This window comes from Azolla caroliniana, unplaced genomic scaffold (genome assembly GCF_043228905.1).
Source record: "Azolla caroliniana isolate FFs.n. ecotype wild unplaced genomic scaffold, voAzoCaro1.0.p SCAF_5, whole genome shotgun sequence".
NCBI lineage: Eukaryota > Viridiplantae > Streptophyta > Polypodiopsida > Salviniales > Salviniaceae > Azolla > Azolla caroliniana.
In genome coordinates, this window is record NW_028230440.1 from 3,127,633 (window position 1) to 3,141,120 (window position 13,488).

At 35.5% G+C, this 13,488-nt stretch overlaps 1 protein-coding gene across 8 annotated transcripts in view; it reads left to right on the top strand.

Annotated features, from left to right (window-relative positions):
• LOC147863657 (uncharacterized) overlaps positions 1–13,488 on the top strand; it is a 42,701-nt gene that overhangs the window by 26,950 nt on the left and 2,263 nt on the right. For 4 of the 8 annotated variants that reach the window (XR_015529775.1, XR_015529776.1, XR_015529779.1 and 1 more), the window contains 6 exons: positions 42–353; positions 513–634; positions 1,546–1,766; positions 11,607–11,816; positions 12,150–12,403; positions 12,660–12,901. Coding sequence is in view for 3 of the 8 variants with exons in the window: in XM_087319376.1 (XP_087175502.1) it covers positions 42–353; positions 513–634; positions 1,546–1,766; positions 11,607–11,816; positions 12,150–12,403; positions 12,660–12,901 (1,361 nt within the window). In the remaining 5 variants the exon portion in view is untranslated. Of the gene's footprint in view, positions 1–41; positions 354–512; positions 635–1,545; positions 1,767–11,606; positions 11,817–12,149; positions 12,404–12,659; positions 12,902–13,488 lie in introns of those variants that run through there. The other 4 variants (XM_087319377.1, XR_015529777.1, XR_015529778.1 and 1 more) reach the window with 4 other exon arrangements.

Here is a 13,488-nt window from a genome sequence, read left to right on the forward strand (position 1 = left end):
CAAATAACTTTAATCAGATGCTTTTTGTTAAATGCATGAAGGTACTGTTGATACATCGATGTGTGAATGTTACAAGGATAAGTACATAGGTGAAGCACGAATCGGAGTGTGGAACTATATACATATAATGATCAATGATACATTAGGCTATGGAATCCCTGGACAGGCGTATCTTTTGGATCTAGTTGTTAGTTCAACTACAGGAAACTACAGTGAAACAGATATTATAGATACTGGAATGGGAAGTTATCTGGCAGCCTACAAACCTTATGCAAGAGAAGTGTACAGTATAAGACTTAAATATAAAACAGATTTTATAGCAGATTGCTCCATGACTGACAGTGCCTTGTCAGGTGAGGGTTTTAAACTGTGTTGTTTTATTTACTCGAATGATATTATGCACTATTTTTAATTAGCTCTTTGTTAAACATATACTTGAGAAATATAGATATTTTAAAGATTTCTGGAGCCACTCTACACTCTATAACCTAGTATGCTGGATTGGATTGTAGTGGACCACCCACTGGCAAATCAGGATAACTCAAGCATAATTCAAGGAGAGATTGCAATTATAGATGTATTGTCAAATGACATAAGTGGAGTTGGCACACTTTTGCTTTACAAAGTCTCTCAGGTATGTGCTCCGCAAAAGGTTCAATTTTATGCATGTCATTAACCTGTCTATCAGTTATTAAATGTGTCGGATGTAATTAATTAACGCATAAGTGATTGTGAAAACAAACACATTTCTTAGGCATTCAAGATTCAGTCTGATTTGATTTTACCCCATTTCTTTTCCATGCTCTTCTCATGTAATTGAATTTGGTGTGATTTTTGGTGTTTTTGTTCCTTTTGGTTTCCTATCCCTACATGTGTAGTTGTTTTTCAGTACGTACCAAAATTCAACTAGAGTCATGGACGTGCGTGTAGTTTAGTGAGCCTGGATCATGGATATATAGTCCATCCTTTTTGTACACGTTGTATCTTTATAACATTTTGTTATCAACTAAAATCATTACTAAGGACTAGATTGAAACTTGAGGTACTCCTCTCATTGTTCTATTTCTCCCTACGACCTGGGGTTTGCATTTTTGCTACCTACATTCCTTTCCTTTGTTCTCAAGCTACCCACAATGAGCCAGATAGATTCATGGACGTGCATGTAGTTTAATGAGCCTGGATCTTGGATATATAGTCCATCCTTTTTGTACACGTTGTATCTTTATAACATTTTGTTATCAACTAAAATCATTAGTGAGAACTAGATTGAAACTTGAGGTACTCCTCTCATTGTTCTATTTCTCCCTACGACCTTGGGTTTACATTTTTGCTACCTACATTCCTTTCCTTTGTTCTCAAGCTACCCACAATGAGCGAGATTTTTAATGTTTCCTGAAATAATCATGGGAAAATAGGTTAGATGTGTCTCTATTTCATGGAATAGATATAATGTGTCAATTGGACTTTTGTTTTCACAAACGGATGTAAAATTACCACCTTTTAAAATTTCATAATTACAAATATCAAGGTCTTTTTCTGTTATAGGAAGCAAAGCATGGAAGATGCCTGATTTATCAACAAATGATATTATATGTCTCACTTCCAGAGTATGTTGGGGATGATGTGTGTATATACACAATACAAAATAGTCAAAATCTGTATGACAATGGAGAAGTTTATGTAACCATTAGTCCTCGATTGCCAAAGATAGATATGGTATCTGGTGTAGTGACAGGACTTGAAGACTATCCGATAAATTTTGACCGGTAAGCATCAAGTGTTTCGGCATTTTCTATCAATTATGAAAACTTGAGATTGGTTTTATAAAACAGCGCAGTTAACTCACCGAGGATACATTTATACAGTGAGATTTATCCAAGATGTACCTTTCTCAATCTTCAAGACCAATAAAGAAGGGAGAGATATTTTAACATTTTTTAGGAGGTCAAAATGGCCAATAAAGAAGCAAAACAATTGATTATATCTTGAGAGTTTGTCGTATGTTTGACATCAACAACACATCAAAATAAATATAAAAAGAATAGTAAAACTGCCTAACGTACCAGATATTATCATTATCTATTGTTAACATTCTACGCTTGATATTAAAATATATCTAACATTGGTCAATCCAAGATGGAGAGGTACTGAAAGTGAGTGGAATACTTTCAATGTCAGGTGATATGACCTTGTTTGTCTACTACAGACTTGACGAGTTCTTTGCCTACATGCACAACCAAATTCTATTCCCTAACCTATTTAAATCTTTTTCAATGTTGTGGTTGAGATCCTAATTGGGTTGCCCGTAATTTCTTATAGCATGAGACAGAGGTGATGGTGCTAAAGAAAGTTTTGATAGTTCTCTGTCAATGAGGTTGTGCAGTTGTATTGTTGTCCTTCAACAACTTCACATATGTCTCTCGATATCTAGCAAGAACAATTACAAGCATCAATGATCATTATATGCCATTACCTTCTGGAGTGTACCAAAGCCTTGTCCAAAGAGGCAATAGTATCTCCCTCTTATTTTGTAAAAAACAGTTGGATGGAAAATCTGGTCATATTTTTGCTGTGATTCCACATCCTGATGGTACAATTGGAAATCTTATTCTTCCAAAGCTTTCCCTGCATATCTGCCTCTGTCAATCTCCAACCCTTGTGAAGAGATCCTGAGCTGCCTTATAATACTATGGAGCACATGAAGACATGTGTATCCATATAACACGGCCTGATTATCAATCCATTATGCAACAAGTGTAAAGAAAGAAGAAAGAAAGAAAGATATATTAACGTCTTTTAAGAGGCCAAAATGGCCAATAAGACCAAACAAGAGATTACATCTTAAGTGTTGTCTGGTGTTTGAGAACAACAAATCAAAAAAATAAGAGGGGTCATTATAGTGGGCCATCATCCTACAAAGAGGTTTATGGGGCTGATTCACGGTGTTTTATTGTTCAACATAATAATATCATATCCTTTTGGATCACTCTCTTCTATTTAATTTTGGTTATGTCCAACTGAGAACAATCCTAGGTATATTGGAATGGGGATAGTGCATTTATATTTGTGTCCTTTCATTTGAACCATTCTTTCATTTCAGCATACAAAGAATCAGTATTTCCTTGTTCTGACTGCTGTTTTGATGACGTAAGTTCCAAACTTTGCTTTGGGAGCGTTGAGATCCTAATTGGGTTGCCCGTAATTTCTTATAGCATGAGACAGAGGTGATGGTGCTAAAGAAAGTTTTGATAGTTCTCTGTCAATGAGGTTGTGCAGTTGTATTGTTGTCCTTCAACAACTTCACATATGTCTCTCGATATCTAGCAAGAACAATTACAAGCATCAATGATCATTATATGCCATTACCTTCTGGAGTGTACCAAAGCCTTGTCCAAAGAGGCAATAGTATCTCCCTCTTATTTTGTAAAAAACAGTTGGATGGAAAATCTGGTCATATTTTTGCTGTGATTCCACATCCTGATGGTACAATTGGAAATCTTATTCTTCCAAAGCTTTCCCTGCATATCTGCCTCTGTCAATCTCCAACCCTTGTGAAGAGATCCTGAGCTGCCTTATAATACTATGGAGCACATGAAGACATGTGTATCCATATAACACGGCCTGATTATCAATCCATTATGCAACAAGTGTAAAGAAAGAAGAAAGAAAGAAAGATATATTAACGTCTTTTAAGAGGCCAAAATGGCCAATAAGACCAAACAAGAGATTACATCTTAAGTGTTGTCTGGTGTTTGAGAACAACAAATCAAAAAAATAAGAGGGGTCATTATAGTGGGCCATCATCCTACAAAGAGGTTTATGGGGCTGATTCACGGTGTTTTATTGTTCAACATAATAATATCATATCCTTTTGGATCACTCTCTTCTATTTAATTTTGGTTATGTCCAACTGAGAACAATCCTAGGTATATTGGAATGGGGATAGTGCATTTATATTTGTGTCCTTTCATTTGAACCATTCTTTCATTTCAGCATACAAAGAATCAGTATTTCCTTGTTCTGACTGCTGTTTTGATGACGTAAGTTCCAAACTTTGCTTTGGGAGCGTTGAGATCCTAATTGGGTTGCCCGTAATTTCTTATAGCATGAGACAGAGGTGATGGTGCTAAAGAAAGTTTTGATAGTTCTCTGTCAATGAGGTTGTGCAGTTGTATTGTTGTCCTTCAACAACTTCACATATGTCTCTCGATATCTAGCAAGAACAATTACAAGCATCAATGATCATTATATGCCATTACCTTCTGGAGTGTACCAAAGCCTTGTCCAAAGAGGCAATAGTATCTCCCTCTTATTTTGTAAAAAACAGTTGGATGGAAAATCTGGTCATATTTTTGCTGTGATTCCACATCCTGATGGTACAATTGGAAATCTTATTCTTCCAAAGCTTTCCCTGCATATCTGCCTCTGTCAATCTCCAACCCTTGTGAAGAGATCCTGAGCTGCCTTATAATACTATGGAGCACATGAAGACATGTGTATCCATATAACACGGCCTGATTATCAATCCATTATGCAACAAGTGTAAAGAAAGAAGAAAGAAAGAAAGATATATTAACGTCTTTTAAGAGGCCAAAATGGCCAATAAGACCAAACAAGAGATTACATCTTAAGTGTTGTCTGGTGTTTGAGAACAACAAATCAAAAAAATAAGAGGGGTCATTATAGTGGGCCATCATCCTACAAAGAGGTTTATGGGGCTGATTCACGGTGTTTTATTGTTCAACATAATAATATCATATCCTTTTGGATCACTCTCTTCTATTTAATTTTGGTTATGTCCAACTGAGAACAATCCTAGGTATATTGGAATGGGGATAGTGCATTTATATTTGTGTCCTTTCATTTGAACCATTCTTTCATTTCAGCATACAAAGAATCAGTATTTCCTTGTTCTGACTGCTGTTTTGATGACGTAAGTTCCAAACTTTGCTTTGGGAGCGTTGAGATCCTAATTGGGTTGCCCGTAATTTCTTATAGCATGAGACAGAGGTGATGGTGCTAAAGAAAGTTTTGATAGTTCTCTGTCAATGAGGTTGTGCAGTTGTATTGTTGTCCTTCAACAACTTCACATATGTCTCTCGATATCTAGCAAGAACAATTACAAGCATCAATGATCATTATATGCCATTACCTTCTGGAGTGTACCAAAGCCTTGTCCAAAGAGGCAATAGTATCTCCCTCTTATTTTGTAAAAAACAGTTGGATGGAAAATCTGGTCATATTTTTGCTGTGATTCCACATCCTGATGGTACAATTGGAAATCTTATTCTTCCAAAGCTTTCCCTGCATATCTGCCTCTGTCAATCTCCAACCCTTGTGAAGAGATCCTGAGCTGCCTTATAATACTATGGAGCACATGAAGACATGTGTATCCATATAACACGGCCTGATTATCAATCCATTATGCAACAAGTGTAAAGAAAGAAGAAAGAAAGAAAGATATATTAACGTCTTTTAAGAGGCCAAAATGGCCAATAAGACCAAACAAGAGATTACATCTTAAGTGTTGTCTGGTGTTTGAGAACAACAAATCAAAAAAATAAGAGGGGTCATTATAGTGGGCCATCATCCTACAAAGAGGTTTATGGGGCTGATTCACGGTGTTTTATTGTTCAACATAATAATATCATATCCTTTTGGATCACTCTCTTCTATTTAATTTTGGTTATGTCCAACTGAGAACAATCCTAGGTATATTGGAATGGGGATAGTGCATTTATATTTGTGTCCTTTCATTTGAACCATTCTTTCATTTCAGCATACAAAGAATCAGTATTTCCTTGTTCTGACTGCTGTTTTGATGACGTAAGTTCCAAACTTTGCTTTGGGAGCGTTGAGATCCTAATTGGGTTGCCCGTAATTTCTTATAGCATGAGACAGAGGTGATGGTGCTAAAGAAAGTTTTGATAGTTCTCTGTCAATGAGGTTGTGCAGTTGTATTGTTGTCCTTCAACAACTTCACATATGTCTCTCGATATCTAGCAAGAACAATTACAAGCATCAATGATCATTATATGCCATTACCTTCTGGAGTGTACCAAAGCCTTGTCCAAAGAGGCAATAGTATCTCCCTCTTATTTTGTAAAAAACAGTTGGATGGAAAATCTGGTCATATTTTTGCTGTGATTCCACATCCTGATGGTACAATTGGAAATCTTATTCTTCCAAAGCTTTCCCTGCATATCTGCCTCTGTCAATCTCCAACCCTTGTGAAGAGATCCTGAGCTGCCTTATAATACTATGGAGCACATGAAGACATGTGTATCCATATAACACGGCCTGATTATCAATCCATTATGCAACAAGTGTAAAGAAAGAAGAAAGAAAGAAAGATATATTAACGTCTTTTAAGAGGCCAAAATGGCCAATAAGACCAAACAAGAGATTACATCTTAAGTGTTGTCTGGTGTTTGAGAACAACAAATCAAAAAAATAAGAGGGGTCATTATAGTGGGCCATCATCCTACAAAGAGGTTTATGGGGCTGATTCACGGTGTTTTATTGTTCAACATAATAATATCATATCCTTTTGGATCACTCTCTTCTATTTAATTTTGGTTATGTCCAACTGAGAACAATCCTAGGTATATTGGAATGGGGATAGTGCATTTATATTTGTGTCCTTTCATTTGAACCATTCTTTCATTTCAGCATACAAAGAATCAGTATTTCCTTGTTCTGACTGCTGTTTTGATGACGTAAGTTCCAAACTTTGCTTTGGGAGCGTTGAGATCCTAATTGGGTTGCCCGTAATTTCTTATAGCATGAGACAGAGGTGATGGTGCTAAAGAAAGTTTTGATAGTTCTCTGTCAATGAGGTTGTGCAGTTGTATTGTTGTCCTTCAACAACTTCACATATGTCTCTCGATATCTAGCAAGAACAATTACAAGCATCAATGATCATTATATGCCATTACCTTCTGGAGTGTACCAAAGCCTTGTCCAAAGAGGCAATAGTATCTCCCTCTTATTTTGTAAAAAACAGTTGGATGGAAAATCTGGTCATATTTTTGCTGTGATTCCACATCCTGATGGTACAATTGGAAATCTTATTCTTCCAAAGCTTTCCCTGCATATCTGCCTCTGTCAATCTCCAACCCTTGTGAAGAGATCCTGAGCTGCCTTATAATACTATGGAGCACATGAAGACATGTGTATCCATATAACACGGCCTGATTATCAATCCATTATGCAACAAGTGTAAAGAAAGAAGAAAGAAAGAAAGATATATTAACGTCTTTTAAGAGGCCAAAATGGCCAATAAGACCAAACAAGAGATTACATCTTAAGTGTTGTCTGGTGTTTGAGAACAACAAATCAAAAAAATAAGAGGGGTCATTATAGTGGGCCATCATCCTACAAAGAGGTTTATGGGGCTGATTCACGGTGTTTTATTGTTCAACATAATAATATCATATCCTTTTGGATCACTCTCTTCTATTTAATTTTGGTTATGTCCAACTGAGAACAATCCTAGGTATATTGGAATGGGGATAGTGCATTTATATTTGTGTCCTTTCATTTGAACCATTCTTTCATTTCAGCATACAAAGAATCAGTATTTCCTTGTTCTGACTGCTGTTTTGATGACGTAAGTTCCAAACTTTGCTTTGGGAGCGTTGAGATCCTAATTGGGTTGCCCGTAATTTCTTATAGCATGAGACAGAGGTGATGGTGCTAAAGAAAGTTTTGATAGTTCTCTGTCAATGAGGTTGTGCAGTTGTATTGTTGTCCTTCAACAACTTCACATATGTCTCTCGATATCTAGCAAGAACAATTACAAGCATCAATGATCATTATATGCCATTACCTTCTGGAGTGTACCAAAGCCTTGTCCAAAGAGGCAATAGTATCTCCCTCTTATTTTGTAAAAAACAGTTGGATGGAAAATCTGGTCATATTTTTGCTGTGATTCCACATCCTGATGGTACAATTGGAAATCTTATTCTTCCAAAGCTTTCCCTGCATATCTGCCTCTGTCAATCTCCAACCCTTGTGAAGAGATCCTGAGCTGCCTTATAATACTATGGAGCACATGAAGACATGTGTATCCATATAACACGGCCTGATTATCAATCCATTATGCAACAAGTGTAAAGAAAGAAGAAAGAAAGAAAGATATATTAACGTCTTTTAAGAGGCCAAAATGGCCAATAAGACCAAACAAGAGATTACATCTTAAGTGTTGTCTGGTGTTTGAGAACAACAAATCAAAAAAATAAGAGGGGTCATTATAGTGGGCCATCATCCTACAAAGAGGTTTATGGGGCTGATTCACGGTGTTTTATTGTTCAACATAATAATATCATATCCTTTTGGATCACTCTCTTCTATTTAATTTTGGTTATGTCCAACTGAGAACAATCCTAGGTATATTGGAATGGGGATAGTGCATTTATATTTGTGTCCTTTCATTTGAACCATTCTTTCATTTCAGCATACAAAGAATCAGTATTTCCTTGTTCTGACTGCTGTTTTGATGACGTAAGTTCCAAACTTTGCTTTGGGAGCGTTGAGATCCTAATTGGGTTGCCCGTAATTTCTTATAGCATGAGACAGAGGTGATGGTGCTAAAGAAAGTTTTGATAGTTCTCTGTCAATGAGGTTGTGCAGTTGTATTGTTGTCCTTCAACAACTTCACATATGTCTCTCGATATCTAGCAAGAACAATTACAAGCATCAATGATCATTATATGCCATTACCTTCTGGAGTGTACCAAAGCCTTGTCCAAAGAGGCAATAGTATCTCCCTCTTATTTTGTAAAAAACAGTTGGATGGAAAATCTGGTCATATTTTTGCTGTGATTCCACATCCTGATGGTACAATTGGAAATCTTATTCTTCCAAAGCTTTCCCTGCATATCTGCCTCTGTCAATCTCCAACCCTTGTGAAGAGATCCTGAGCTGCCTTATAATACTATGGAGCACATGAAGACATGTGTATCCATATAACACGGCCTGATTATCAATCCATTATGCAACAAGTGTAAAGAAAGAAGAAAGAAAGAAAGATATATTAACGTCTTTTAAGAGGCCAAAATGGCCAATAAGACCAAACAAGAGATTACATCTTAAGTGTTGTCTGGTGTTTGAGAACAACAAATCAAAAAAATAAGAGGGGTCATTATAGTGGGCCATCATCCTACAAAGAGGTTTATGGGGCTGATTCACGGTGTTTTATTGTTCAACATAATAATATCATATCCTTTTGGATCACTCTCTTCTATTTAATTTTGGTTATGTCCAACTGAGAACAATCCTAGGTATATTGGAATGGGGATAGTGCATTTATATTTGTGTCCTTTCATTTGAACCATTCTTTCATTTCAGCATACAAAGAATCAGTATTTCCTTGTTCTGACTGCTGTTTTGATGACGTAAGTTCCAAACTTTGCTTTGGGAGCGTTGAGATCCTAATTGGGTTGCCCGTAATTTCTTATAGCATGAGACAGAGGTGATGGTGCTAAAGAAAGTTTTGATAGTTCTCTGTCAATGAGGTTGTGCAGTTGTATTGTTGTCCTTCAACAACTTCACATATGTCTCTCGATATCTAGCAAGAACAATTACAAGCATCAATGATCATTATATGCCATTACCTTCTGGAGTGTACCAAAGCCTTGTCCAAAGAGGCAATAGTATCTCCCTCTTATTTTGTAAAAAACAGTTGGATGGAAAATCTGGTCATATTTTTGCTGTGATTCCACATCCTGATGGTACAATTGGAAATCTTATTCTTCCAAAGCTTTCCCTGCATATCTGCCTCTGTCAATCTCCAACCCTTGTGAAGAGATCCTGAGCTGCCTTATAATACTATGGAGCACATGAAGACATGTGTATCCATATAACACGGCCTGATTATCAATCCATTATGCAACAAGTGTAAAGAAAGAAGAAAGAAAGAAAGATATATTAACGTCTTTTAAGAGGCCAAAATGGCCAATAAGACCAAACAAGAGATTACATCTTAAGTGTTGTCTGGTGTTTGAGAACAACAAATCAAAAAAATAAGAGGGGTCATTATAGTGGGCCATCATCCTACAAAGAGGTTTATGGGGCTGATTCACGGTGTTTTATTGTTCAACATAATAATATCATATCCTTTTGGATCACTCTCTTCTATTTAATTTTGGTTATGTCCAACTGAGAACAATCCTAGGTATATTGGAATGGGGATAGTGCATTTATATTTGTGTCCTTTCATTTGAACCATTCTTTCATTTCAGCATACAAAGAATCAGTATTTCCTTGTTCTGACTGCTGTTTTGATGACGTAAGTTCCAAACTTTGCTTTGGGAGCTCCCAAATCCATTGCATACAACTCACTGTTCATAAGAATGACTCATTGCTATTTGGGCTGCAACCATCTCAGCTTGGATGACCTCATGGGACACTAATGCGTTGGTCCTTATCATGGAAGCAATCATCAAGATAAAAGGTTTGGTCCTCAAGTGCCACTTTGTAGAGAAGATTGGTGCAACAAGTATATCAAACAACCACAATTTTGTTCATTGTTCATGGTTTTTGCTACTATATATGTGCACACTGTCTTTCAAGGGCAGCAAAGGCTGCATATCCTAAGGAAAGTCAAACATAAGCAGTGTCCCATAGGGAGAACCAAGGTCCTATGAATGTTACTTTTAGGTATGTATAGGAATTGTGTATACGTAAATGTTGCTTTGCTCTAAAATAGAATTCAACATTTTAAGATGTAATCTCTAGTGTGATCCCATAAGCCATTTTGGCCTCATAAAATACATTAATTCATCTCTCCTTCTATCTTCTTTCTGCCAATAACAGTTCTAGTTCTTTTCTTGTTAGCCATGCTTGAGTGGTGTTAAACACTGACCCTTCTGTTTTATCAAGGCTTACAAAGAAGTCTTTCTTTTTTCCAAAATAACTTTAGATATATTTATAGTTGCTTCGGAGAGTCTGAAATCAACTCACTATCATGATTTGTAATATTTGTATGGTTGACCCCTGATAGCATGCTCCTGAAACACCCAAATCTCTCTTCACAATTAGATACCGCATCTATATATCGACCAGATTACCTCTTCTTTTCAAGGAGTTCATTACTATCTCCTTAAGACACGTTAGTGGTTCAAGGACTTGTGATGTATAGGGTAATAATCTATATAGTTTCTAGTTTGAGTGGTTTGAAGAAATTCTCAACCCCCAATTATTAAGTAACATCTGAATCTTAATGAACTACAATATTATATAGCTAACTGTTGGATCTTGTATCAATTTGGAATCATGTCTTGGAGATGAAAGTCAGCTTAGGAGAGAGATTGTGGATAGAAATGTGAGTTTCCTATACATAGAAGGAGAAAAGATACATAAAGAGAAATCATGTTTGACAGAATTAGAAGCTAGAATGAGCTAGTTGGGTTGTATATAACACTATTTTAACTCAGTACACATGCAGGATATGCATATCTACTTACTATGACCATCTATTGGTACATGATGACACCTTTTGTGGGGTTCACGTTTATTCCTTTTGCCAAGTCTCTTTAATTTTAATCAATGTTGATTTTTCAATAAAATAATTAGGTGTCTATAAAATTATTTTGTTCATGTAGGATTGGAAGTAGTATGGTTATATCATATTGGAATCAATTATCCATATTAACGGTGAATGTGCATGTCGACTATGGAACACTCTATATGGGAGCACACGACTCCAAAGTATGGATGCCAGTTTTGGAGGCAAGGAATACAACAGATAATATCACTTTCATAGGCTCTCTAAATGTGGTGAATGAAGCTTTGAGAATGCTCCTTTATATCGGGTATGCAATTTTCAATTTCTTTTAGATCTAAGAATACTATGTTCCCAAAAAAATGTACTTTCAAAAAAATCATAAACATCTTATTTGTGATACAACCTAAGTTTTAAGACTAACCAAATTCAAAACAAAGTGGAAATTAATAAATTTATCTAATAGGTTTTTACTTCAATTAATAGTAAGAAGCTAATTTATGATAAGCACGAAAGTAAGATAGCTAAATTCAGCCATTTCTGTTATGATATATTCTTATTTACATACATTTACATGTTTTACATATCATCTCTACTATGATATATTCTTATTTATCTATCATTAAATGAATTTATATCTTAGGCCTAGAAATTTCAATGGTAGAGATTTGCTCACAATTGTGGTGATAGATGCGTACAACAATAATGCAAATGCAAGCATAGATCTAATCATAAAACCAGTCAATAATCCACCATACATTATTGCTCCATATAAAGTGTTGCTTGATCGAAGTGGTGGAATGAAATATGGTTTCTACACAAACAAGAGTATAAAAAGTTTTAAGGAAGGCAACGAGTTCATAACAGTTGGTGATCCAGACGAACTGGATCCAAGAGGTAAAGTTGATTAGAAAAACACAATTCAATACCCCTAACTTTTTGAAAATCCCTAAAATTTTAAAAAATGTCAATATATACATCTGGATGTTGTACAAAACTGTAAGATCCAAAAATTTAAAGAATACCCAGCGTAGTACCAAATGTGTTCGGGTAACATATAAAAACTGATGATGTATGTTGATGTTTTTCCCACTTTTAGTTAGATAACCTAAATTTTGCACACCTTTTTTTATGCTTTTTTCTATTTTCATAGACTTTGGGGAGGAACTACAACTTCAAGTCCTCGTAGGAGTTGATATTGGTAATGTTTATATGACATTGCCTACAATCGCTCTTCAAGACCTTAAAGTATTTAGTGGAAGTACTGGCATGTGGGAATCATATAAACCTACTACACAAGAAGTTTATGATGTCATGACAGTGCATGCCCAAGGAATACTATTTTACTTAAATGTCAACGACTCCAATAATGCTATAAAGACGATTACATATGACGTAAGTATTTATGCCTCTTATAGTTTGTGTATTGTAAACTTAAGTTTAGACATGAGATCAACTCTTTTATTTAAGTTTAAAATGGATCTTAATTCTAATCATAACTCCTACAAAATGAAAATTTAAATTTGTAAATAACGTCGAATCATGATTATCTTCAAGATGTAACAAGAATATATCATGAACTCTTGTTCTGATCATGACTAGGTTCGTAATGCACTTCAAGCAAGAGTGAGTTATATTCTTATTACATGCACTTAAAGCAAGAGTGAGTTATATTCTTATTACATGCATTTGAAGCAAGAGTGATTTTGGACCATGATTATTTTCTTACTACATGAAATAAGGATCAAAGTAAGAGTGAGTTGATTTTTACTTACAGTTGATGAAAGCATATGAATGGAAACACTATTATAACTAACATGTAGCTAAAATGACCACAGCTAAGTAGTTTTTTTTATAGCTAATTTTTAGTGGGAAAATCTTAAAGATACATATCATTTATTATGGGGATGGAAATATTACCATTTATGGTTCACATTTTAGCTGGTCTTTATTTGAGATCACATTCTAATAATCCTTAAAAT